This window comes from Buteo buteo, chromosome 19 (genome assembly GCF_964188355.1).
Source record: "Buteo buteo chromosome 19, bButBut1.hap1.1, whole genome shotgun sequence".
NCBI classification, from domain to species: Eukaryota; Metazoa; Chordata; class Aves; order Accipitriformes; family Accipitridae; genus Buteo; species Buteo buteo.
In genome coordinates this window covers 29,125,137-29,152,067 of record NC_134189.1, presented here as the reverse complement: position 1 = coordinate 29,152,067, position 26,931 = coordinate 29,125,137, and the positions used below count along the sequence as shown (strand labels likewise).

The 26,931-nt window shown below is 40.7% G+C and overlaps 2 protein-coding genes across 11 annotated transcripts in view; both read right to left on the bottom strand.

Annotated features, from left to right (window-relative positions):
* ARFGAP3 (ARF GTPase activating protein 3) overlaps positions 1–5,402 on the bottom strand; it is a 37,397-nt gene extending 31,995 nt beyond the window's left edge. Inside the window, exon 1 of one of the 2 annotated variants that reach the window (XM_075051885.1) lies at positions 5,213–5,402. In XM_075051885.1, the coding sequence (XP_074907986.1) occupies positions 5,213–5,281 (69 nt within the window). In that variant the 5' untranslated portion in view covers positions 5,282–5,402. Of the gene's footprint in view, positions 1–4,827; positions 4,849–5,212 lie in introns of those variants that run through there. The other variant, XM_075051886.1, reaches the window with a different exon arrangement.
* Positions 5,403–16,321: 10,919 nt separating this feature from the next.
* PACSIN2 (protein kinase C and casein kinase substrate in neurons 2) overlaps positions 16,322–26,931 on the bottom strand; it is a 63,165-nt gene continuing 52,555 nt past the window's right edge. For 7 of the 9 annotated variants that reach the window (XM_075051874.1, XM_075051880.1, XM_075051875.1 and 4 more), the window contains 5 exons: positions 26,725–26,845; positions 24,508–24,632; positions 23,711–23,827; positions 22,558–22,754; positions 16,322–18,145 (listed from right to left, as the gene is read on the bottom strand). In XM_075051874.1, coding sequence (XP_074907975.1) covers positions 18,033–18,145; positions 22,558–22,754; positions 23,711–23,827; positions 24,508–24,632; positions 26,725–26,845 — 673 coding nt within the window. In that variant the 3' untranslated portion in view covers positions 16,322–18,032. The remainder of the gene's footprint in view (positions 18,146–22,557; positions 22,755–23,710; positions 23,828–24,507; positions 24,633–26,724; positions 26,846–26,931) is intronic. The other 2 variants (XM_075051882.1, XM_075051883.1) reach the window with 2 other exon arrangements.

Here is a 26,931-nt window from a genome sequence, read left to right as displayed (position 1 = left end):
AAAGAAAGCAAGAACAAAAAATTTATCTGATACAAATCAATTTTCAAATGCAATGAAGAACACAAATTTAAACAGAAACAGCTATTCCTTATAAATGCCATGTGCACATGTCTATTCCTGTATGAAAGCACTTCTTTATCTGATCAATGCTTTTTCAGTGGTATTTATAAAGGCTGCAAAGAAGTACTTCTACAGTAAAAGCATCCATCTATAGGTACAGTCAGTGGCATCTACTAAGAATTAACTCAAGAGAGACAAGCGTTTACACAAAAATCAATGGAGTTCCAATCTGCAATTTTATCCTTTAACATCCTCCTATAAATCTAACGCATCTTCAGACAGCAAGGGAAGTTCTAGCTATACGTAGAAGGAAAAAAAAAAGTTTCTTCCAAGTCAGCTGGGGACACACAGTACACCCTACACGTAGGCCACAATGCTTCCAGCACCTCCTCATCAAGCTGGAAAAATAAAAAGTTAAGAAGTCTCCTTGCTAGAAACTCCATTCATACAACTCAATAGAGATTTTTGTCTCTATATTTTTGTACATACCCAGTCAAACAAGACCCGAGTTTGCACTCAAGTCAGCTCACCTATCATTCACCCAAATTAAATCAAGTACACACCCAGGAGCAGTTTGAGGCTAAACTCCTCATTTTAGTGTGGGTCTATTTAAGCTTGTACAGTCCAAATTTATCAGGCACAAGCAAGTTCACCAGCAGATCCAGCATTAGGTTTTCCAACACATCAACATTTTAAGCCTGAGCTTCAGGTAGGCTAATGATTGGTAACACAAACGGAAAGCATGGAGGTCGCAGTTTCTGTGTGTGCGAGTCCCCTCGTTCAACAGAGACTTAATGTTTATTAATGTTAAGTCATTTATGCATCCCATATCATATGTGGAAATGGGGTCATTCACTGACATATAGCAGAAAGAAGAAATAAGATACAAGCTACAGAGAATGAGTGACAAAAGGAATATTAGAGGGTGCCCCTCAATCAAGCACAGGTGGAATAATGATATAGAGGGAGTTAGGGAAAAGGAAGAATGAGTAACTTCACGTATGCCGTTTCTAAGAAAACACATTGCCTTTAGTAGTTAGAACTAATTCTCTTTTTTTCCAATTCTCTCCATTCTTTGAAGTACTTCCTTAAAAAACAACATGAGCCTTGTCTTAATTTTAAATTGGCTATTTTCAGGCTTTTTCTTACAAGGCCAAAAGGAGAATGAGGACAACAAAACAGGAGAATATTCTGCTTGAAACCAAAACTAACAGAACAGCACAGCCTCACTTCTAATACAGGAGAGCAAAGCAGGCTTACAGTCCTAAGTCTTGTGGAAATCACCTGGAGTACAAATAGGAAACAGGAATCTTGAGTATCAGTGGGTGGTTAAAAAAAAAATCCCATGTTTAAAAATGTTCAGCTATAAACATCCCTAAAGATTCTCCTCCCCTCCCTGGTACAATTATAAGCACTTCTTAATTTCAACATCTTCAAAGTCAGTTGCATCACCTTGGAAGCTAGCTGCCACAAAGCTGTATAGCTCAGTATCTCACTCACGCAGGACTCACTATCAGCTATTTACCAGACACCTGTGAAAATTATTCATATGCATAAAACCCATAGCTTTTAGGATTGTGATGCAAGTAGGAACATCTAATTTTCTTGTGAAAGTAATATAAAAACTGCCATTTCCATCATGCTATGCAACAGAAATAGAAGCATATGTCATTAACACTTACTCATTTTGCTTAGTTTTCTCAATTTTTTAAGTGCTTCCCACCACAGAAATTGTAACAAGAATTAAAAATAAAAACAAAACCAATTTCAGAGCCATCCTACGAAATCGTTTCCATTTCAGAAACAGATCAAGTGTATTTTCTGTACTGATTTAGGTACAACTACAATATCAAAATCATTATAGAAATCAATTTGAAGGAAATGCTTAAATAAGTTACTGCTTTTAAAACACACTTGAATTCTTTTTGCTTATTTTGTGTTAAAGCATTTCAGGACAGCCTAAATTCAGTAACAGTCACTTTGAAAATAAGAGCAAAAGGCCTAATCAAGATGTTTGTACCTCAGCAAACACAAAGACTCAGGTATAATCCACAGCAAGTGGTCATTAAATCTATCTTGCCCAAGATACCCATGTTAATAAATAAATATATAGTTTATATTGTTATTGGATATGGAAACATAATAATATACAGCCTATAGAAATGTTAGTTTTGGCACTTTGGAAGAGGTGAGCAGGTTCAGCAAGCTTATCCCTGAGGTGACAGTTACATAGACACTTCCAACCTCCCACGTAGCGGGGCTACTGCCACAGGGTAGCTCCCCATCTCCTGGTGCTTGCCATTCCTAGCATGCAAGGCTACCATACAGCTGCATCAACACTAAACCAGCTAAAACTCAGAAGGCAGTTTCATACTTGGTCGAAGGTGATCTAAAACCAAGCAGCTACTCTCTTAGTTACCAGCCACCGTATCCAGATATGCTTTCCTTCTCTTGCATCAGCAATAATAATCCCACTTGTTGATCCTACTGGAAACCAGCACTGCACTGCTTTGACTCAGAGCAAAGGTAGGTCCAACTCACATCACAGCTGCATGACCAGTAATGCCAATATAAGGGAGGGAACAGCAGTGTTTGCCACAGGAAGAAGACAGGACTGCCCATTTTGGAAGTGTCATGGTCTTAAAATTACTTAAGTGAGACATTATATACTACACTCTACTCTGGGGCAAAAAACCCTGCCCTCCAACACACACACAAACCACACCTACAATACACACTGTAATAACAAAACCGAACAACTGATAAACCACCGACAGAACACGCATGCTTAGTTTTCAGCCAGTTCAGATCCTTGATCTGGGTGTCCAAGCAGAGACACAAATACTATCATCAACAAAAGAATAGAAAGAACCAGAGAGAAACGAATGAAAAACTAACAGTTTCGGAGAAATAGATCTACGCCAGATTAAAAGAAACTATATAGCACAGCCTCAGGGTGCAAGTCTTCAAAACAGGTGAGCTTTACAAACACTCAACAATACCAGGTAGCTTAAGGACTATGAACATTTTTATATGTACAAAATACATCCCATTTAATAATTGTAACATGTTTGATAAGTGTCGTCAGGCACCTCTATATTACATAATACCCAAAGACACACCAAGAACTCAAAAAAAAGCTATTTCTCATGCTACACAAAGTAAAGGAAACTAAGATCAAATTACAGATATGTTAATTTCAAGACAATTACTCAAATACCAGTTTAAACACACTATAATCCACAAACTAAACTGTACATTTAAATGAGAATTGTTTTCCTAAGCTCATGTGCACCAAGAACTACTGCAGAGCACCTAGCTCAGTGTAAGTGTACATGCCTGCTTATAGCAGGCAGTCAGTAAACCCAGATGCTGCATAGAAGAGATCCCAGTTCTTCCCAAACTGTATAAACAACACAGTTAAAGCATATTACTAAGCTTCTAATACAGAACCTTGCCAATATTTGCACCTTCCTGTGTCTTTCTTTCCCAGCAGAAAAGCCCTACAAATAAAAGGGGCAGACTGCATAAGAAGAACACAAGAGAAAGGACACAAAACAAGATGGGATCAAACACAAGAGGATTAACTGATGGCAGCAACAACTTTTACTTAAGAAGACTGGTCAGATACATGGGAATGGGAGAGTTGTGAGATCTAAGCTGTTGATGTTTCCCACTCTCCTTCCTCTCTGTCGTTATAGGTCAGTAAGAGTGGGCTTCATTGCAGCACTAATATGAGTTATCTGCACCTGAGCTACTTCTTTCAAACTGACCTAGTCTAAATGGCAGCACGCACTGTGCCAATATTGCTTTGTTAGCATTGGCACTAAATTTCTATGCAGCACCTGACACGACTGCAAGGAGAGACAGATATGCCTGAGCAACCACAGGTACCACAACCCCCTTACTAACGAAGCACAGCAGCAACGAGTCCAGAACTGTTCGAGGCACTCCATCCTTGGGTTTTCCATCCTCACCAGCTATGGGCAGCACCTTCTGATCCTCTTGTGATCCCAATACAGAAAAAGCATCGCGACAGCATTACAGAACTACTCAACCTCTTAAACACAGTGCCAGTGAATTTCAGGAGCCTGTAGACTATCTTCTCTCTGACTCTCCCTGTTGGGATTAGGATCTTTTCTTGATGAACAAAGGCAAGTTTTAGGAACGCTTGTGCTAAAACTAATTGGTGAGGGTTCATCTTTGAGCTCTGCTTTCTGAGAAACCAGACGCATGTCCATTGCCTGTACAGTCTTAACGATTTGTGTTCAAAGTGTGGGAGTCAGTTTTGGACCAAAGCCAGACCTCCAGACTCATATTCCCAGAAAACAAAACCAAGGCATTTCTTCACAATGCTAATCCAAAGTTTCCTAGTGTATTTTTCAGATACGTTCACAGCCATATAACATAATGCCAATACAATGGAGCAGATGGCACTAAAAAGCAGCACAGGAGCGCGTTAACTGCGGACAGTACTTCTGCCATGTCACCTCGCAGTCTGAGGCACCTTTCCCAGTTCCCAGCTAGCCACTGCACACCTCCATACGTAACGAATACTAAAAACCAACCAGGCTTCACAACACTGAAAATTAAAGTCACCACCGGACAAGTCCAACGTGATGAGAAAACATCAAACTTCCACTGCCACCGAAGCGGCTGTGCCACAATGGGCTTTTGCTTCTCTGATTACAACAAAACCCCCCCCACATTCAACAAGCGACGTTGTCACCGTTTGGGAACTCGCTTTTTACTTTTAGCTGCGCTGACCCTCCTTCCAGCAATCCTCGGACACCGGGTACCCGGGAGGAGCTGCACTTCCCCCGGTGAGTGCTCGAGCGCCCAGCCGGACCCCGGGGCGGCCGGAGGGCGGGCAGAGCTGCCCGGCTCGACGGCGACACGGGCTGCCCCCGCTTCCGGGACGGCCGCCGCCGGGGAGCCCGGTCCTTCCCCCCTCCCTCCCGCAGAGCACCGCCGGCAGCGGGCCGGGCCGGGCCGGACCGAACCGAGCCGAGCCGGGCCGGGCCGCCGGGGGCTCGGCGGGGCGGGGCGGGGCGGCCCGCGGGCACTCCCCCTCCCCGGCGGCAGTGCGACGTGTCACAACGGCGGAGCGCAGACCTTGCCCCCCCCCCGCCGCCGCCGCCGCCGCCCTTACCTTGTTGGTGGGGACGGAGCGGAGCCGCTTGAAGATGGCGGCAATGTCCTGCTTGCTGGGCTCGCACATGGCGCCGGGGGGCAGGTGGGGGCGGACGCGGGAAGGCTGCGAAGGAGAACCGCCGCCGCCGCCGCTACCGCCCGCTCGCAGCGCCGGGACGCCCCACGCCGCGGCGGGACGCTCCGCTCCGCCCCGCCCCGCCCGGGAGGTGGCCACGCAGCGCGCGCCCCCTCAGCCCGGCGGGGCGCGGCCTGCGGTCGCCGGCGTGGCGCGAGGGGGCGACTCTCCCCCCCCACCCCCCGGTCGCCGTGGAGACGAGCGGCTCTGCTGCGTCAGCGCCTTCCGTCGGGCGCGCGGTGAGCGGGAGGCTGCGAGGCGGGAGAGGGCCGTGAGGCGGCCGAGGGCCGTGAGGCGGCCGGCTCGGGGCTGAGGCACGGGAGGTGGCCTCGCTCCCTCGGGGCGGCGATGGGGCCGCGGGAGGAAAACCCGCGGAAGAACACCACCACCCCGCTGCTTCACTGGATGGGGAAAAAGCGAAGCAGCCGCATTCCCCTCGAGACAGGTGATAAAGCGCGTTGTTATGCCCGCGACTAGACCCGCTTCTGCTCATGGACTCAACAAGTAGGTTTCAAGGGCTCGGTGAAAATTCGAGTTAAAACCATCGTTCCCGCTCCTCGCTAGCACTAAAGTACACAGTCAGGGACAAATGAGTCGGTGCCAAACCAGCAGAACAAAAAGACGACAGGTTTTAACTGCTTCCGAAAGCAGCATGTTCAGATCGAAAATCTTAAATCATAAAGCCTCTCAGAACAGGAAACAGAATAATAGAAATATAATCAGGAACCGTGTAACTTACTGGTATGCCTACTTGGAAAACCTTGAGTGCCCAAACCACACCACACTGAAATTGGTTGTGTGCAGAGACCTTCTGTCACAGCTGTCTGCCTCATGCTCCACCTTACAGGAGGATTTGTCACTCGGGCCATGAAGCTCAGCAAAGGCAGAGATGCCAGGCTAATGAACCCTTTTGCTGGAACACTGGCCAGAATGCTGCAGAGGTCCTGCAGTGGCCACTCCGGGTCCTTCATGGCCAGCACTGAACTAAAGGTTCAGTCTTTAACAAAGCCCTTAATGTCGGCCCTCGCAAAACAGAGCAAAGAGGACTTTGTGGCTCTATAGAACTCAGCTCAGATCCATAACAGGATCTTCAGAGCTTGGTGTCTTAGCGCTCTTTATCAGAGACCATCAAGGCTCGCAAGGCTGTATCCCCTTCTCCCTTACGCTTCTGACACAGACAGGTAAGACTGCATAGTTATCCATATGTGGAAAAAACGGAGTTTAGACAAAAGTTCTATAATTTATAATTTTCTTTCAGAAACGTCTAGGTTGGAAGGGACCTCTGAAGATTGTCTGCTCTAACCTTCTGTTAAAAACAGGGCCATAGATAGAGTTATCTAGCTATCTAAATAGTCAAGTTCAAAGCTTTGCATGAAAATCCAGCTTCAGACCCTCGGCCTCAAACCTGCATCACCTTCAGTGCCTTAAGTACAGGAGGTTCACTGTCTCCCATGGAAGCTAACAACCCCCAGTTCTTACTGGTCAGCTGGGGAAGTCATGCAGGGTGAGGAGACGCATTACTGCCTCAGTTCTGGCCACTCTGCCTGGGGCAGTCACGTGGTGAGAACAGTCTTGAGCACTGGTTCAGGGATTTCTGCTGGAGCATATGCTGTGTGCTGTCCTTGCGCGGGGCCCTCAGCACTGCAACTCAGAGCCATGCCCTGACCCTGTAGCACCTTGCTGATCACCAGGAGTCAGTCACTAGTTATCCTGACGGGCAGCTGAACACACGAACGTTTTACTCTTATTTTCAGAGTGTGGACATTTGCTGCCAGCAGGCCAGCAACTTCTTTACTCCAGATTAACTTTGTTCAGTCTGGCACTATCACAGGTAGGGGGCCTGATCAAAGTATAGGATAGCTGTCCAAAAATCCATCTGTATGCATATAGCCAAGTAACATGGAGACTAGACTTAAAACATCTGAGCCTGTAGAAGCATAAGTTGTTACCTATTCCATAGCAACAAATACAATCACCCCCTTCACAATCACTTGGGATCAAGAATGCCTATCAAGAGACCTCCCTTTACAACTGAAGTTTACATTTCAGGAAGACACTGCCTTTGTAGTCATAGGTGGTCCCTACAGCGCACTCCCCTCCAGAGATACTTGTGAAATCCCATCTGACTGCATGAGGATTGTCATCCCAGCCTACAGCTGCTGGCCTCACAAAGAGAAAGAGTTGCCAAGTTTCCACAAAGGAAAAAAAATCCATTATGTCATCTTTATAAGTACTATTAAAAAAAAAAAAAAGGCAGGAGAGGTACAATCTTGCCAGTTAAATTGGAACAATTAACATCAGAAAAACAAGGTCATTCTGAAGATTGACCTGTCTGGCACAATCCTAGAAAAGGATACTTATTGTCCCATACTTTCTCCAGCTGCACTGCTGCCTCCCCAGGCAATGGCACGCAAAGGCAGCTACCTCCTGCCACTGTGGCAACCTGAGAGACCCAAAGTGCATCTTTGGGAAGCACAGGCAAGTAACACCATAGCGGGGCTGGTTCTTCTGTCTTCTGCTGGCTTCCTATTTCAGGAAGTGGTACCTCTCTGCCCTGAGTTGGAATGTCAACCTGCTAGCTGTTCAGGGCCACCTTGCACACACAGCTCACAAGTCTCTGTCTAGGAAGTAAGAAGTATATCAGCCCTTGATAGTGTTCAGAAACACACTGCGCTGCCTCTACCTGGACTCACACAGCACCTCTATCCTAAGGCCATACTTTGCAATTCAACAATGTGGGTGTGCATGCTAGACAGATTCCTGTTGCAGACTGCAAGCTCAGCTGATTGCTAGGAGATGAGTTCTAGACAAGATGGAAGAAAAGCATTTAGCACATGCTTATGCATCTGAGGGAGGCAAGCAGGTCCTGGAGGCAATCTTAGAGCAGCCTCTAGGTTGTGGGAGAAAGGTAATATAGCAAATGGAAATAACAGTAGAAGGAAGAGATGAGCTGGTCCATCTCGTCAGTGAAAAGTCAGTGCTTGTAATTCACTGGCTGTTCTGCACGTTGAGTAAATAAAACAAACAAAAAACCCCCAAAACTTATCTTCAAGGGTGCATATAGATTGGGCACTGGAGTGTCCTCTGCTTTGGCAAGCAGCTGCTATGTGCAATGCAGGTCCTTACTCAGACCCAGTAGTAGACCAGCACAGTGAGCAAGACTGACTCCCCTGGTCTGACATTGCTTATGTCCTCAATCCTCAGCAGATTTTCATCTTGACAAAAAAACTGTCCAAAGAGCACAGATTCCTTCCCTGGTCCCATTATCCACAGCATGTTGTACCATCATTTTCTTTGTCCGTGCGGAAGAATGCCAATTTATTCAAGAAATTTTGGAAATAGCCTCCATATCCTATTCTCCCCCTAATGGTGACCTTGCCCAGCCTCAGGGGAGAAGCAAACTAGAGTCTAAATAATGGAAACCATCAGAATAAGCCCTGAAAGGTGATGAATGTTCCCAGAAGTAGAGGTGGGCCTCTTGTTCTTCAGCAAGTGTGTGGTTTGAGTAGATTGCAGAAAGAGGGAAGGCACAGAGAAGAGCAGCAGTGGTGGGAAAGTGGACCACAGCTACTGCTTTGCCAGTTATGCCTCAGTGTAGTGATATCATGTCTTGCTAGTGGTTTCCAAGAATGTCCAAAATACACGCATTTGTATTCCCAGTGCACACAGTACCATTTAAAAATTGCTTCCATGCCAGCTGGTCTGACAAAGATATACATGGAGGAAGACTGCTATATGTGTACCCTCAGAAACAAATGCCTGGCAATTATGGCATTCCCTAGAAAGGCTGTGTGTATTATAAGCCCTCTAATCAGGTGCAAATGCAGAGCAATTCACTGCCCACATGCTAGAATATGACACTGGGTGTTGCTGTTTTGCAAATCAAAATCCAAGTGCTCTTATTCTTACTAACAACCCAGAATACGGTTCCAGTTTGATATGAAGAGAAGATTTCATGATAAGGAGAATCAAACATTGGAGAAGTTTACCCACAGCAACTGTGGAAACTCTGCCCTTGGAGGTTTTTAGGACCCAACCAGACAAAGCCCTCAGCAGCCTGCTCCTAGTTCAGTGCTGACCCCACTTTGAGCAGGAAATTGGACTTGAGATGTTTTGAGACCCTCCTCCCTGAATGATTCTGTGCTAATACCCCTTTCTCTGCCTAACCAAGCTAGACCTGAAATGGATGGGTTCTCCCTGTAGTACTTTGTTGGCACCCAATTTGGGGGTGCCAGAGCAATTCTGTGAGCTGGTGCAGCACAGGCAAAGCAACCTGTTTCAATGCTTTCTCCTACTCTCACCTATCCAACTGCTGCAACACAGGTCTTGGGCTCCTGGATCTTGCCAGACAGTCCTGCCAGGACACATCAATACAAAGGAGGATAGCTGTTCAGGATTATCTCTTGAGAAGTGTCTGTTCTCTAGGTCTTTGGCTGATTTGATAACCAGAGATAGCCACTTGTATCTCCATGGAGTTGTGTGGAATTACAGGTTCAGTGGTAACCTGCTGTCTCACAGCTCTAGAAGATTTGCTGCCATTCCCAACCTTCAAAACTTTTAGTTCTGTAAAATTCTACTAGTGCTGTTCTCCAGTTATTATCAAGCCTCCAGTTGTTTGCTTTCTCTTCACATCGCTGCTGAGAAATGATGGAGTATAGGTATAGTCCCAGGTCATGCTAGCTAGATCTTCATTACCTTCCCAGTGCCAAAGGTTCCCTTAGAGCCAGAGGATACATATGAATTGGGCTTGGTGCCCTTTGGAAAACGTGGTCACACTGAGCAAAATTTGTCACCGCTCACAGCTACATTGTGCATAATGAAAATATGTTGCCTTATGACAGTTGTAGCTTGAGAAGTTTTAGGCCAGGCTCTCTCTGCAAATGATATCCTCAAAGACACAACATAGTCCCAGACATGTATCATTCCAGTACAAACAGTCCATACAGAAAATCTCTTCTCTAGAGCAGAAAGATCAAGCATCCAAATGCCTACTCCCACAATATGGAAATGAAGTTTAGTAACTACATTAAAAACCAGTTGAAACTAGTTCAACACATCAATAATACATTTTTATTTAGTACTAATGCATTGTTTGTACTGATAACATCAAGAAGCAGAACCACTTCAAACATGTGAGGTTTTTTGGAGCTTTCCACTCATGAAAGTCATCTACATCTCAACGACATGGACCAGTACAAAGTCAGAAAGTTACTGTACTGTAATTTACCGACAACCCCTCTACACACTCAATAATCAGTTGTGCTTAGGCAAGCCTGTTTGTATTAGCAAAGCAAGGGACTTCCAAAGCTACAAGAGGTAGCATCCCATTGCAAAAACCACCTACATTTGCCACATGATAGCATTTCATCTATGCTAGGGTAATCAAATGTCAGTGTTTTCTGCATAGGGATTCTAGAAATATCTGTCATCGTAGTACTTCACAACTGATATGGTTGTTTACCTCACATTGTTGGAGATTTCATGGAAAAGTGATCTAGCTAAGGTAAAAGGTGACTTGGATTTTCAAAAAGTTCTTGCTAATGTCCCTCAGAAAAGCTGAAGTGAACTGCCATGAAATAAAGGAAATGATCATTTAATAAATCAGTTATTGACTACAGTAATAAAAAGTGGAAAGTTAACAGTGTCCCCTCCAGAGGGATTCATGCCTGGACTAGTAGATTTAAGTATTTATCTACAAAAAGGGCAAGTAGAAAGGTGGCAGTTTATTGATACTAAATTACTTACAATCACAGAAGTGGAAAACAGCTGCAAAGGGATCTTGTACAGGACTGATTGACCAGATAAAGCAACAAGGGAATTTCAAAGTCAAATGCAAAACAAAAATACAGTCTGAACCTATCTAATGGGGTCAGAACTAGCAACTGCTAAGAAAAAGCATTACTGGCTGTCTTTCTGGAACTGATTACAGGTTCTCTTTTCTGAACTACTTCATTTAGATCTGTATGAACAATAGTGTGGTGGTCAGTGGTTGCAAAAGCAGTGAACTGAATTTTCAAAACTACGAGGAAAGAATTAAGTTTTTCTTATTTAATAGGACCAAAGACAGAGATCATTGAAAACCAAAAATAACATGGCTGAAGTATCATTGTGTGTCATCCTGTTCCTACACTCTTCCCAAGGCACCGACTACACATCACTGACACAGACCTCATCTGACCTACTATAGTCGTTCTTAGAGAAGAGGTTGCACCTTTAGAAATGTGGACAGGCACACAGTAAAACTTTCAGATGTACATGGGTACTGTGCCCTCAATGAAAGGTTCAAGAAGCACCTGAAGTATTTTTGAAATTTTGTGCTAAAGGATTAATATAGTATCGCAGAGGAATCTGAATTTCTAACAGGAGAAAGCAAGTAAAGCAGGCTGATAATGATACATTCTGAGCATTAGCAGGTAAACTGTTAGGTGTCAAACACACTGAAGGTATTGTCTACTGCAGTAATTACCAAATGACCCTTCTCAGGTTCTGAAATTGCTGTTTATATTTTAGTTCAAACAAAATGAGGAAGTATTCCAGTAATACTGGGATTACATTGTATTCTCTCATTTCAGGAACAGAATCTGCAGCTCTTCAAATTGACCACTAGGTATGCTTTCAGCCACAATTAGCAAGCTCCCTGTTGTTTTGAGGTGAATGAACAACTTTCTGCCAAACCAGAAACGTTAGAGAAAGATTATGTAATCTTAAATTATTTTTTAAAACAGATGCAACTCCAGGAGAACAGGAAGTATTGCTGCTGGATATCCAATCCTCAATATAGCATTCTCCATTCTATCCCTTTTCTTCTTTGTTTTACAATAATATACAGCGAACAACTGTTATTTTTTAAATCATGCAAATCATATCAGATTAGTACAAAACAATCCCATTAACTGTCTGTTTGGATCTCCCACTAGAAGCCTCAGTATTTCTATTTATCTCCAATTGTGAAGTCTACCTTAATTTTTGCTTTGCAAGTGTTATGAATAAAGACATGATTGGAAGAAAGATGTTAGAACAGAAAAAAAATATCAGTTCAGCCATGGTGAGAACAGTATTAGTACATCAGACAAACTTCACAGACATCTCAACAAGAGGTAATAGGAATGGATTTGTTTATTACACTGAGGGTATAGCTTTACTTTTGGCTTCTTGTATGTGTATAGCAAATACCATATATATGTTCATATTATAGCTTACAGGTAAGTTAAGAGGCAGTTTGGGGAAAGTGTGTTCAAAATTTTGGTGTCAAGCTTTCAGTCTCAGAAGCAACAACTTAAGAGAAATTTTAATATTACTTTGTATTGTGTATCAGGAACTGCTTACCTCTGCACCTTCTCTAATAAAATAGCCTGTTATTTTCCTGAAAAGATTCTCTGGATGTTCCATCTTAACTAGATGAATTCATCGGTGTTATCAATTACTGGAAATAAATACCAAAATTACACTAAAAAAAGACAAAGCACCTAATTTGTTCAGTGATCACTGCAAATATCACTGTGGTCAATGGATGCAGTTGGCAGCCAGTCACAAGTGGTTCCCCAGGGCTCACTATTGGGGCCAGTTCTGTTTAATATCTTTATCAATGATCTGGATGAGGGGATCGACTGCACCCTCAGTAAGTTTGCAGATGACACCAAGTTGGGAGGGAATGTTGATCTACTTGAGGGCAGGAAGGCTCTACAGAGGGATCTGGACAGGCTGGATTGATGGGCCAAGGCCAACTGTATGAGGTTCAGGAAGGCTCAGTGCTGGGTCCTGCACTTAGGACACAACAACCCAATGCAGCGCTACAGGCTTGGGGAAGAGTGGCTGGAAAGCTGCCTGGTGGAAAAAGACCTGGGGGTGTTGGTCAACAGCCAGCTGAATACAGGCCAGCAGTGTGCCCAGGTGGCCAAGAAGGCCAACAGCATCCTGGCTTGTATCAGAAATAGTATGGCCAGCACGACTAGGGCAGTGATCGTCCCCCTGTACTCGGCACTGGTGAGGCTGCACCTCAAATGCTATGTTCGATTTTGGGCCCCTCACTACAAGACAGACATTGAGGTGCTGGAGTGTGTCCAAAGAAGGGCAATGAAGCTGGAGAAGGGTCTAGAGCACAAGTCTTATGAGGAGCAGCTGAGGGAACTGGGGTTGTTTAGGCTGGAGAAAGGAGGCTCAGGAGAGACATTATCGCTCTCTACAACTGCCTGAAAGGTGGTTGCAGCGAGGTGGGTGTCAGTCTATTCTCCCAAGTAACAAGCAATAGGACAAAAGGAAACGGCCTCAAGTTGCACCAGGGGAGGTTTAGATAAGATATTAGGAAAAATTTCTTCACTGAAAAGGTTGTCAAGCATAGGAACAGGCTGCCCAGGGAAGTGGTTGAGTCACCATCCCTGGAGGTATTTAAAAGACATGTGGACACGGTTCTTGGGGACATGGTTTAGTGCTGGACTTGGCAGTGTTAGTTTAACAGTTATACTCAATGATCTTAAAGGTCTTTTCCAACCTAAATGATTCTATCCTGATTAAAAAGTCAACAGCTTTTGTGAAACCAGGCACTACGTGTTTTCAAAGCATTTAAGAAATGCTATGCAAGTGGCAAGTATTTTCATGCTGCAAGATTGAAACATGCCTAAGGTCACAGCAATGTTTGGGGAGCTCAATCAGTACAAGCAAATATACACAAGTAAGTTTTGAAACATACTATTTCCTTTCAGAATGTTAAGGGAAAGGGGACAGAATGGGGAGAAATTACATTCTGACCAGCATATTCTCCTTTTATACTTTGTAACTTTAATCCTGTGAAAGTGAAGCATAGCTGCTTAAACACAGGATAAACTTACAAGGAAAATTTCTCTACTGTTGCTCAACAGGCTTCATTACTTACTTTTACTGACTGTAGCAAGGCTTTTGACACAGGCTCCCATAGTATCCTTACAAACAAACAGGTGGCTAAATAGACTGGATAGAAAATTGTCTGGACTGTCAGGCTCAAAGGGTTGTGACTTGGCATACAAAACCCAACTGAAATCCTGAGGGATGGACACTACGGCCAATATTATTTAATGCCTTTATAACCTAGATGATGGGACAGAACACACTCTCGACAAGCCTGCAGATGGTACCAGATTATAGAGGGCCACTGCTTAGAGGGAGCTCAACTCTTGAGAACCAGGCTGACAGGAACACCTCATGAACACCAAAGGCAAATGCAGCGTCCTGTACCTGCACAGAGTTACTCCATCTCAGCAGGACAGACTGGATGCTGACAGGATAAAAAGAAGCTCTCCAGAAAAAGACCTAGGTATCCACGTGAACAACATGAATCAGCAGCATGTCCTTGCAGTAAAGGCAGCCCACAGCACACCAGGCTGTATTAGTACAAGTGTAGCTAGCAGGCTAAAGCTACCTAATGGAAAAGCATAGAGAAGCTGGTACTAGACTCTTAAAGGTGCACAAGTGAAGTGCAAGAGGAAACATGAGAAATTCTGATACACATAAGGAAAAAAATTCCTCATGGTGAAAGTGATGAACCACTAAAACAGGCTGCTCAGAAAGGTGGTAGACTCTTCATCCTTGGAGATGTTCAAGACTCATCTGGACAAGCCCTGAACAACCTGCTCTAACTGGACCTGCTTTGAGGTTCCCTGGCTGGGCTAGATAGCCACCAGAAGTCCCTTGCATTCTCATTCTAAATTTGGTTATGATGAGTATATGCAAACTTTATATACTAGATAATGAGGTAAGATCCATGTTCTTAAAGCAAAATTCTCAACTGAATTCATCTGTGCAAGGTAAACAGCTGCCCATTCAAAATGAGGATGAAACTAGTAGTTTTCATTTGACCAAATCCAAGTCTGTTAACCAAAGTTCTCATTGAAATTAAGTTTAATAAGAGCTTCAAGCACTTAAAATGGCCTATTGCTTATACTTGTTAGCAGTCAAATAAAAATACTTGATTATTTTTAAAATGTTTTATAAGTAAGTTTGCCATTAGCTTCTGCTACTCAGTATTATGGAAGACTTTGTCTGGTTTTGGACACCCTCCCCACCCACACTTAGTATAAGATCCTGATAAACTTGAGCAAGTACAGTGGAGGGATGTGAGGGGGCTGGAACACTGTGAGGAGAGGCTGAGGGAATGGGGCTTGTTCAGCCTGGAGAAGAGATTAGTCTGGGGGTCCCAAGAGCAGCCTTCTAGCACCTATGAGGAGGCTACCAAAATGACAGAGCCAGGCTCCAGCCAAGCCCAGCAGAATGACACTCAACAGTCATAAATTGCAATAGGGCAGGTTCTAATCACAAATAAAATGGGGAAAAATACAATTAAACATTGTAAGAATTGGAACAGAGAGGTTTGGAAGTTTTTCAGACTAGCTCAAAGGCCTGAGCAACCTGGTCTGAATGCAGAGTTGACTGCGCTTTAAATAGGACACTTGGACTAGAGACCTCTAGGATTCCATTGGATTAGAGAGACCCACTTGGATTCCATGGTGCCTTCACTGAATTGGACAGCCAGCATAAAGAACTAGTACTTTATTTAGATTAAAAGATGCAGTATGGATGGGGGAGACAAGATAAACTTTCAGCTAGCCATCACGAACACTACTACATTAATCACTGCCAGCCAACCAGAAAACTCAAAAAAGGCAGAAAAGATTCAGATATTATTAAAAAAAAAAAAAAAAAAAGCCTAGCTGCTCACCCAAGTTATATCAGACTTGACTACATCACAGAAAGCAGCATCACAGTAGATTCTGCATACCCATGAAAGACATGGTCTCCTCTTCTTCCATAAAGATTTTGCTGGAATGTCTTGCCAAGAGCTGCTATGCACTGCACCTCCCCTTTTTTGTTAACAGCACAATGCCACTAATGTCCTAATTCTCTTTATGGCTCTTTTAAACAGTGCAGATTTTGTCACCTTGAATTGCAATGAAATGCACAGATTATTTGCTTCATAAGACTATTTTCACATACACTGAAATAGTAAAAGGTACATTCTGTGTATTTAAGAGATTAACAGATTTTATTGTTTTCTAAAATATTTTACAATACAGAGACCCAAACCAGTAATTCCTGACAATTTTAGTAACCGTCTTGTGGATGAACAATTATGTTGGTAAGTTTTCTGTGACAGACATATACATACATCCACTTTCTAAGCTTGTACATTTTGATTCATTGAAAACGATGACTAAATATATCTATAAGCTCAAAAAGCAAATGATAAAGTCCAAGACTACCAATGGTGTTCTATAGTTACCTCAAAACAGGTTTGTTAGCTTCACTACAGTGTAGCTTCCTAACATAAGCATATCTACTTACCTGATACTTAAGTTTTTTTTAAACACAAATCTGCTGTAATTTTACAACCCAGTTTTAAGTGTCACAAATGCATACTATTTGACATGATTACAGATGGCCGAGTTGTAACTGCAAACAAATATAGATTTTACAGTGTTCTGCTACAATAATCCATGTAAGGACTAAAGCTAGTTTATATTTTAACCCACAAATTTATCCACAAATACTGATTTTGAGTATGTTACTGTATTTACTGTACTTCTGAAAATCTAATCACAGAATACTTCGTCTATGGTACAGTAACGAATATGGCAGGAAAGCAGATTTAAATATACCTATAATTTAAACTCTTAAAATAGTCTGAATCTTATTGACAATGAAAGGCTTGATAACTAATAGCCATGCTCTTTATATTTTGGAATATCAAATTATATGTACATATACACAACATAGATATGCTCTTAATAAAAAGCATTTAGTCTATTTTACAGTCTTCTCTGTTCAAAAAAGTTAGCCTTCACAGATTTAACATTTCAAACCACCCAAAAGTCATTAGCAGTTTAAAGGAGATTATTTTGTTTCCCTGCAAATGTGCTGGAAATAGCTAGTATTCTGGGACTTATGCATAATTCATTTTTGAGTGCCATTTAAGATCTAGATGGAAAACTCTTAGTTTAAGTGTCAAACCACATAAACAACATTCGTAATAGAATCCCAACCCATGACACCTGCAGATATCTCTGCTACAAATAACCTCCTGTAACAGATATTTATTAAATACAGTATTTGTTTTACAGCTTCAAGCCATGCTGACAACATAGAAAGATTACTACAACATGGAAAGAGTTTACATTCAGTCAACTGGTGACTAAATCTATGACATAATTTAAGTAAAGATAAATCCAAGCATACAAAAAGGTGCTTAACTACATAGCATTTAAATAAAAAAATACTGCATCTTTCAGACATTGCTAAGAACAAATAGAAAATTAACTATAATCTTTAAAATTCAAGTTGCAAGTTACTGAAGGTCACTTAAAATAACTGATTAAACAAAAGTGAGCATAAGCCACATACCTAGGGTAGGGTGAGGCACAAGCATAGAAAATGCAAAAATGTTTAGGATTCACAATAACAGACCATGTGGGAAGAAAAAGCTTAAAAAGTATTTTTCCTATCATACTATTTTTTCAACCTAACCCCCTTCCTTTACATTGTGCACAAGTTGTGAAAACAATGTCAAATTATTAGTTCAAACTCTTGTCTTTAAATCACCATGATTTCAGTATCAAGCTCTCACCTTTTCATTAAAATATATACACTCTATACATCATTCAGCTTCCTCTCACTTTAAATATATACTGTACAGGCCTACAGAGCTTTTGTAACACTTCTTTATTAACTTTGTCCTTTGTCACTGGATTGGTTCTACATAGTTTGCTGGGTATAAACCAACTTGTCCGTTGTCCAGACGTCCTTTGCACCAACCCTGCTCATCTTCATTCTCCATTTTAGTTAACTCATCCCCTGAACAAAGAATGAACATTGTTAACGAACTGTAACCTTTGAAGTAACACCGGGAAGATATGACACATGTCCCCTTTTCTTCCCCTGCCCACCCCAGGCCCCAGTAGAAACCCTCCCTTCTTTGCTCTTCATGCTTTTGATACTAAGAATACCACTCACAGATCTGCATATGGGATGAAAGGCCTCCAATTTCAAGAAAATGAGAAGCAGCAAGCTACTTTGAAACTAAAACATTACATTGATGGCATTTCAAAAAGGTCATAGCATTTTTTAAAGCACAATAAAGAATGCAAACTTTTGAAACTATATACAGTGTTATTTCACTATAAGATCAAAGACACCCATATATCTAAAGGGTGTGAACAGTCGAAGATAGCTGCAGATAGTACAACTACCGCTAAACAAGCAGAATAATCCTACATTTATGACCCACAGCAAAATGTCAGTGCAAGTGAAATAAATGTTTCGTTAGGCTTACTGTCAGTATATATGCCTCTAAGTTTGTGGAACATAAGGAGGAAAATGCTACCAAAAAAAAAAAAAAAATCAAGAGAATTTTACTGCCATGCCTTAAATTATACTAGCAGCTTTTCAGTGTATACTAGGTTGTGATGCAGAAAGATCTAAAGGAATCTTCTACCTTAAACTTTGTTACATCTCTCTCTCTCTCTCTCTCTCCTTTCCTCATCTTTTTAAGAAAAACAAGCATTGGGATTTAACTTCCCCTTTTACTGCTCTAGCTTTATGTTGTTGGAAGCTGATGTACAGTTGTAGCTCCAGAAAAAATAACTCAGAATTTGCTTCCTAACTTACACAGCAAAAGCTGACACTGATTATCCATTCAGGCACTTAGGAACTACAATATAACCTCATTTTGATTATCATGCACATCTAATCTTCTACATCCTCAGGAAATACTGTGGCATTAGAAAGTTTGCAGACTCCAAGATGCTGTATATAAGCAAATGAATGTCCACCTCAGCCAGGCAAAAAAGACTACATTAAGTAACAATTATTTCCTTGTACAACTTATTTGTGTCAAATTATTTCCCTAGATAAAATGGATTTGTGTTTCATCTTAGTTAGCAATAGGAAATACATACTGAAGATATTAACCACTTAATACAGTCCCAAATGGCTATGAATATAGAGTCTTGGTATCATTTAGGAGAATGTGAACTAGCCTGGGGACTATAAATTCTTTGGTAGAAATGGACAAGCTTCATATTAAATCTCCACAAAATATCTAGCTTCTATGGCTCCTCTGTTAGATAAAAAAGGTTAAAAGCCTCATCTCCTCTAGTTTGTAAGTTTACCAGATAACTAATAAAAGAACATTATGAACAAATGTCTGGCACTGCAGACTGTACTTGGCTTATGGAGACAATTTACAATTTTTTCCGCCGTTTCTAGTGCTGCAGAATGAGACAGTATACAATTTCAAGCGTTTCTACTACTTCTATGCAGTGTATGTTAATAAAGAGTGAAAACAATGACTATCAAAAAGCTACACTGCATTAACAGTAAGCCCCAATGCAGTTGTACTTGTATTAAAAGCTAGGACTTGGAAACTCAAGTGATCTTGGAGATCTATGAAAATATTAACACTTTTAATGTCATCTGCACAACAGTTACAATGAAAACAGTCTAACAACTATGATAAAGATAGCATATACAATAACACATTTTGACAACATTGCATGGTCTACATTTACTGTAGCTATTTATTCTCAGCCACAGCAGAGAGACAGTAGGGTGAGAGATACATATGATACATGGTTATGTCCCATCCAGTTACACAATTATAAAACCTCTCACAAGGTATGAATAAACAAAGTTATTCTTCCTCTTTGGAAGACTCCCACAGTTGTTTGCCAAGAAAAAACCCACCAGATGTATAAAGTATTCCACTAATAAAAACGAGTTTCATGTATTAAAGTACGTTTGATGGACACTGTGCAGAGCATATATTCTACAGCATGTACCTAGAAGTGATCGCAAAAGCTTTGTAGCCAAATTCTTTGAATACCCAAGGAAATCCCATCTGAGAATATCTGAGTACATTTAAACTGATCCCTAAAATGCATTAATCCTCTGTTGACAGCTGCTTAGGAGTCTAGGCAGAGTCTATGTAGGAGCATAGAAGTGAGTACATTTTAAATTGGCTCTTGCACAACCTGGTGATTTTTTTCCTTAGTCTTTTGTATGCTCAGTGTAAACCTAGTCACACTAATATTTCTACCTAAAAACTAAGTTTGACTATAGCCATATGATAATTCAGCTTCTGTAAGGGGATTCATAGCCTAGCATGTCATCCTTTTCCTATGATTGATAAAATCACGTAATTTGGTGTTATAATGTACTTTAATGCTCTTCCTTCAAAGGTATTAAGCTATTTTTAACTTAAGTGTATGTACATCTCAGTTCATACTTCCTGTACTTTATTTCTACAGACCTCACACTGAGAACCACTTGGTTCAAATAGTTTAATGCAAGTCACACAGCTGCTACTGAAGCACAGAATACCTAACTTTGTATTTAACTATTACATCTGTGTGTATAAACATTGCATAGTTTTGCCACTGAAAGGCCCATTACTGTAAACCCTTGGAATGCCACCCTGTTGCTTCACAGGCACAATATATATATACTTGCATCCCCTGCTGAGAAAAAAGGAGCAGTTAAAGTCTACAGAATGAACAATAATTTTAGCTGCTGTGCATTCCAGAGAAAGCTCCACATATTTTGTTAGTACTGTCCTTCTGTCAGGGTACAATTCAGCAAAGTTAATGGAGAAACCAACCCATTCCTCCTCTCCAGAAGCCTACAATACTTTTCTACAAAGAAGAAAAGTGAGATGTATAGAGTTTCACTACTGAGAAAGGAGCAAGGCGAGTGAAAGGCAGGAGCACTACCACCTGAGTTTTGGGGCTTTTTAGTTTAAAAACCACAAACTGCATTTAGGATAAGACCTAGAAATACACTGTTCTGAGCAGCACCTTTCTCTGTAAGCAGAATGGAAGTCTAGCAGTTCACTGACTAGCTACATTATTAACTTTCAGCTGTAACATCCATCTAAGACCCATAGTAGATGGTGTAGAAGTAGCATACTTCTTAGAAACCCCAGCTGAAAGGGAAGTAGAACCAAAAGTTCTCTCAAACTTTTTTTCAACACTTGAATCCTGTTCCTCCTCTACAACTAAGCTACTGCAGGAGAAGGGAATAGACGACAACCAAATGGGAAGAGACAAGATCAATGAGACTGCCTATCTCATTTTCACAAACTGAAGTTCTGTTTGTTTTTGCTAAACTACTCGTGCAATCTTGTTCTGGAATTCCTGGTTAGTAAACTTTTCATGTGCAATTCTGGGAAAGAGTAGAATAATTGGCTGAAATCAGAGTTCGAAAGCATGGACAAGGTGTAGCTTTCACCTTTCATCACTAGAGGGTGCTGCCTCCAGGCTGGCCAGATTATTAAAAACTTGGAAGTCTCCTGCTTTGGGGGCTGAGTATGATGCCCAGGCACTTGCTCAGCACACAACGACTGGTAGAACTAGCCCAGACAAACTGAAGGCCACAGTGTCCATGGCGTGCTGCCATCATACCCCTGTGCCAGCTTCGTATGTGTGCAAACATACTGTGCATGGGTTTCTGCTGTCAGTAGCCTCTATTGTGTTCTCTCAACTCCTATAGCAGCAAGATAAAATGTGGAAAAAAAAAAAAAAAGGAAAAAAGGAAAAAACACCTCAAGGGAAATGAATGCCACATCCTAAGAAGGGAGATGTATAGTCAGTGTACTGTAACATAATGTAAGATTAAAAAAAACAGGTAAAGACAATTACTGTGCTTAACATACACTGAAGGGGGATGGAAAGAGAGAACAAGAAATAACATGTCCATGACTAAGTTTTCAACCTTAAAAAGTTATCACTTGTAGGAAATTGGAGGCCAAAAAAGGGATGCTTCCAGTTTAAACAGAAGAAATATCAGTTGATTAGATATTGGTTTAAGATTAGCTGCTGTGGTCTTTTCCTTTTAAAAAACAAACTTTGTAGCATTGGCATTTCTGGACAGCTAAAAGCAGCAGCTGTTACTGTCACCCACTAAGAAAAGGAGGAGATAGGATTATCAATTCTGCAGCTCATTTTGCTTAGCACAAGATGGTAAGAAAGGAATAGCCCAAACAGATGCAACCCAAACACATTCCAAACAGATTAGAAGCCAGTGCTTCCAAACAGGGGATACTAAGAAGCACTATCAGGAGGGGTGAGGGTTAGATAGGATCCTCTAAGTGGAGTTGTACATTCAGAGAAACAGGGGACTTCAGAAAATAAAACCTGAAGAGAAAAACACCTCCCCCCCTCCCCTTTCTCCTTTTGATAAATATGTTAAAGTGAATGCTGTAAACTTACCAGCTTTAAAGCTGAGTTCATCTTGCTCTTGGCCCTCATAGTCATAGAGTGCACGTACTCTCACCTCCATTGCAGGAGAGGTATCTTCATCAAATGGATTGGTGTCTCCATTTGCATCAGTGGAAGAGAAGGGATTATTGGACTCTTCATCAGACCAATCTGTAGGGTAGCTTTGGTTTTTTTCATAGCTGCTAACACTGAAAACAATTTTTAAATTATTCTTTTCTGCTCTTAAAATAGGACACTGGAAATACCACTAAGATACCAGTTCCTCTAATTAAGCTTAAAGTCCATTCTAAGGCCCAGTTTTGAAACTTCATTGCTGGTATCTTTATCTTTAGCAGACAATGCCTCATTAAAAAAAAAAAAATTCTTGCAATACATTTACAAAGTTAGAAAAAGGCAAAAGAAAAAAGATATTAAAGATAAGCTCCCCACAAACTCCAAAAACTTCTCTATCAAGAAATCTATATAATCCATGGGATTATTTACTCTAGAAAGGTAAAAGGTGTGCAGGCAGTAGATGAGAGGAATGATCTGGTTTAGGATAAGACATTTACATTGTTTAGCGGAACCTTCCTCCCAAATCTCTATGCACCTCTACAATAGCTTTCAACACATTTTGTATGTTGCAATCCACCAGTAACGAAGCTTCATTATACTGCAAAAACTTGATCACTTAAAGAAAAGTTCATTGTTGAGCATGCACATGCCATTTAAGAGAGAGGTATAACAACCCTAGGTGTGCATACTGAAGCAACAGGCAGCTGTTTGAGAAGGTCCTAAATAAAAAGAAAGCAATTGTAAAAGCAGATTTATTCAGTGAGAACACACAGAGCAGTAAAGCTCCAGAAGTAGTTTCACTAGAAAAACCCGTCAGTTTTAACATTTTTATAGGACTGCTATAGGAAGGAAAAAAGCAACAGCGGTTCTGTTAGCAACTGTCAATAACCCGAGTTGTTTCAAACCAAAGATCAGGGCAACAGATATGGCATCTGTTAGGAAAGACAAGTTAGGTTACAGTGTTGCTTACATAACCACTCAAAAGGACTTCATGCACTGACCGGCATAGTGTTATAGAAACCAAAACCAGAAAACCCTGGATAGAGAAAGTGCAAGTGTGAAAACAATTAAAAAACAACATTTCACCAACTTTTTGATCTTATTGTCCTCCTTTTCACTGACAGTACTCCCAGTATCTTCTTCATCTTCAAAGGGATTGTAACTTGATTGTACTGACTGCACTGTGTTACTCTGGACACTAAGACTGCTAATTTGGAAAAGAAAGAGCATTATGGCGACCCTATCTGTTTAAAAGTAAAACAGTCATTGGTGTCCCACTAAGTAGTTTCTTAGCAGACCCCTTCTCCAGCCAAAAAAACCCAAACAAACCCAAAAACCACCAAATGAAAAACCAAATGTCTATCAAGTGTAGCATAAGACCCAAGAAAGTTCGGAAAGTCTCACATACGATACATTTGTCCAGAATTAGAACATCCTTCATGTACCATAATTTCTTTTTCTTACTGCCTGCAATAAAAGGCAGTGCAATTTTTCTAGCCAGTTTCATTCCTTTCTAAAGCAGCTTATGTTAACAGTTTTGTATTAATCACATCCAGAATTCTGAAGTGACTAAATGCTTTGCAAGCTACAATTTCAAAGTATAATTGTCATTTCTAGAAATGGGAAGGTAGCAACAGACTAACTACCAGATTAGCTACAGAAAGTGCAGTTTCTCATGAGGTTTGGTTTCTTTTAATTCCCAATGGAAAGAGAACTGTAAAATGGAGAATCATTCTCAAAATATTTTGTGAGCTGCACAATTGCTAAAAATGCTCACAGATAATCAACATTTGGTTGGACAGCGACTTTTTGATCCTGTAGAGCTTGGTGTTCTTGAAGTTAACAATCCTTTCCAAATAGTCTTTTTAGGCATGAAAAACAAAATACCTGCTATGTTTGTTAGGCTGCGAAACTTGATCTCCCGTCTGATTAATACCAGTCAGAGTCACTCCATCAGAAGCCTTCTTCTTCTCTCTTCTACTGAGAGTGCGATTCAGATCTGCAGACCACTCCTATCAATGAATGCAAAATGTGATTGAAAAATTTAATTGAACAAGCAATTATCACATTTAATTTGCAGGCTGAGTAACGGAACATACATTTATACATACAACAGTACAAATAATGATTAAAAAAAGATAAGTTACTCTAAATGTTTCAGTTATAGTTCTGATCTAGTTCCTACCCTAGCTATACAGATACCCATGCTACTTGCAAAATCCCAAGGTTACCTGTACTTCCCTGCATAGTATTCTGAATACCTTGAAAAGACTTAAAATACCAGATATCTGGCACATAACTGGAGAAATCAAAGGAGCTGGCCAGTGCAGGTCTTTGAAAGTTGTATTGAGAGGGCTTACTGTTTCAAATAATGCCAAGACATCTGGCTTTAAAAGGTAAACCTTACATTTGATTTAAAAAGGTATTATAATCCAACTTAAGACAGGGCTTACTTCTCAAGAAGTCATCCAAGTATGACCTACGAAGCAGCTAATTTTTAAACTAATTGTATAATACTTCTCCTGTCCCTAAGATTTGAGCCCCTAAGGTACTTCACTCTAGATTTAGTGAAATTTATTGTCCTTAAAAGCCATCCATAAAAGTTAAGGCTCAAATCAACACAACAATTCAGATGTTTTTAGAAGGCAGACAGACAGGAACGATGAGACCTAAATGCAACTTCTCCCTATCAAGTCAAACTAAGCTGCGTACTGATATAAAGCAGGAACCAACAGAGAACAAACTGGATGCCAGCAAATATCCTATGCTGAGGCATTTTTCATCTCAGAAGACTTAAAGTAAAAAGAAGTCAGAAGATAGTTTGCTATACAAAAGATAGCATTTGAGATAAGTATTTTTAACAGGAAAAGAAGATTTTGTGAGTTGCTATTACTACTGCTTAATACATGTAGAACAGTCAGTCAGTCTTCAGTAATTTCTGGCCAACTTTTCAGAGATAGTTCATCATTTTAACTTTGTACACATACATATTGGATTTCTGAGTTACCATAGTATAAAGACCACTGACCTAAGCATATTTGCAGTTTATAATGCAATTTCATATTCATTTGATCATGACATTTTTTTTACTTACATCATCCTTGTAGCATGTAAATGAGAAAAAACTTGATTAGAAAAATAGTAACAACAGTATTTAATCTGTTAATTATAATGCTTATGGAAAAGAATGATAATTTCCCCACGCAGAAGTAACTGTAGTTCAGTGTTTCAGGCAAAGAAATTCTGCAGTACTGTTACGAGGTTTCTTCCTCAAACCTTCTAATCAAAAGTTACTCAATATTCTAAAAACAAGTGATATTTTCCATTATGGTTAATAAGGGAACAGTGAACACTCCAGAGTTGATGCTCCCACTCCATTAATTTAATGCCTAGAAATTATATCAACTAAATCCCTGATTCTGGTCAGACAAACTCATCTCAGTTCCAGACATTTGATACTTTGATAGTATGATCTGTACTGATACATTCTGGTACTTGTTTCTTGTAAGCTATGTTAGCAGAACACTACTTCAAAAGCCTCCTTTCTTTTGAAGATGGCATTCAGCAGTAAAATTACCAACTGGTTAAAGGTGGAACTTTTTTTACCAAAAAAACTAGTTAAGACTTATAAATACCAATTTTCAGAACTGATTGAAGTATTTAGTTCAAACTTTTTCAAAGTCTTTGCTGCCTACACTATAATTATGTGCTAACAGCAAGGAGATTCAAATTGAAGTCTGACACCAAAGGGGAGAAGTAAAAACATATAGGATAACATATACAGGTGTCAGAGGTGTATCAACTAAACCATGGCTTACGAATGAGCTCAGTAATGACTTTAACTTAAAAAAGAAAAATCACTATAGTTTCCTGTTTTACCCCTTTTCTCTTTAAAAAGGTGCCTGATATAATCACTTCCAAAAGTTGGAGGATGAGGAGACCCAATGGAAATCAAGAAAAGAAAAAACTACTACGACTTATAAAACCAAAAAAATTCACTGCTAGAAGCTCGAATTTAAGAGTTACACCAGAAAGGAATATGACAAAAAGCAAAGAGGAAAAAATAGACAAAACAAAACTGGGTTTTAAGTACTCTGACCTTACCTCAAACTGAGGCCAATTCATTGACATCCCTGGACCTTGATTAGCTCTAAACCACCGCAAGTCTTCCACAGCATCTGCTGTTTTGATATTCTGTTCCAGTTCACGGTAGATGTTTTTGTAACTGCAAAACAGATTTGCCTTTGAATTTAGTGTAACATTCAGAAACATGGCAAATCCCCTAGTCAAAAAATCTTCAAAGTTCACAAC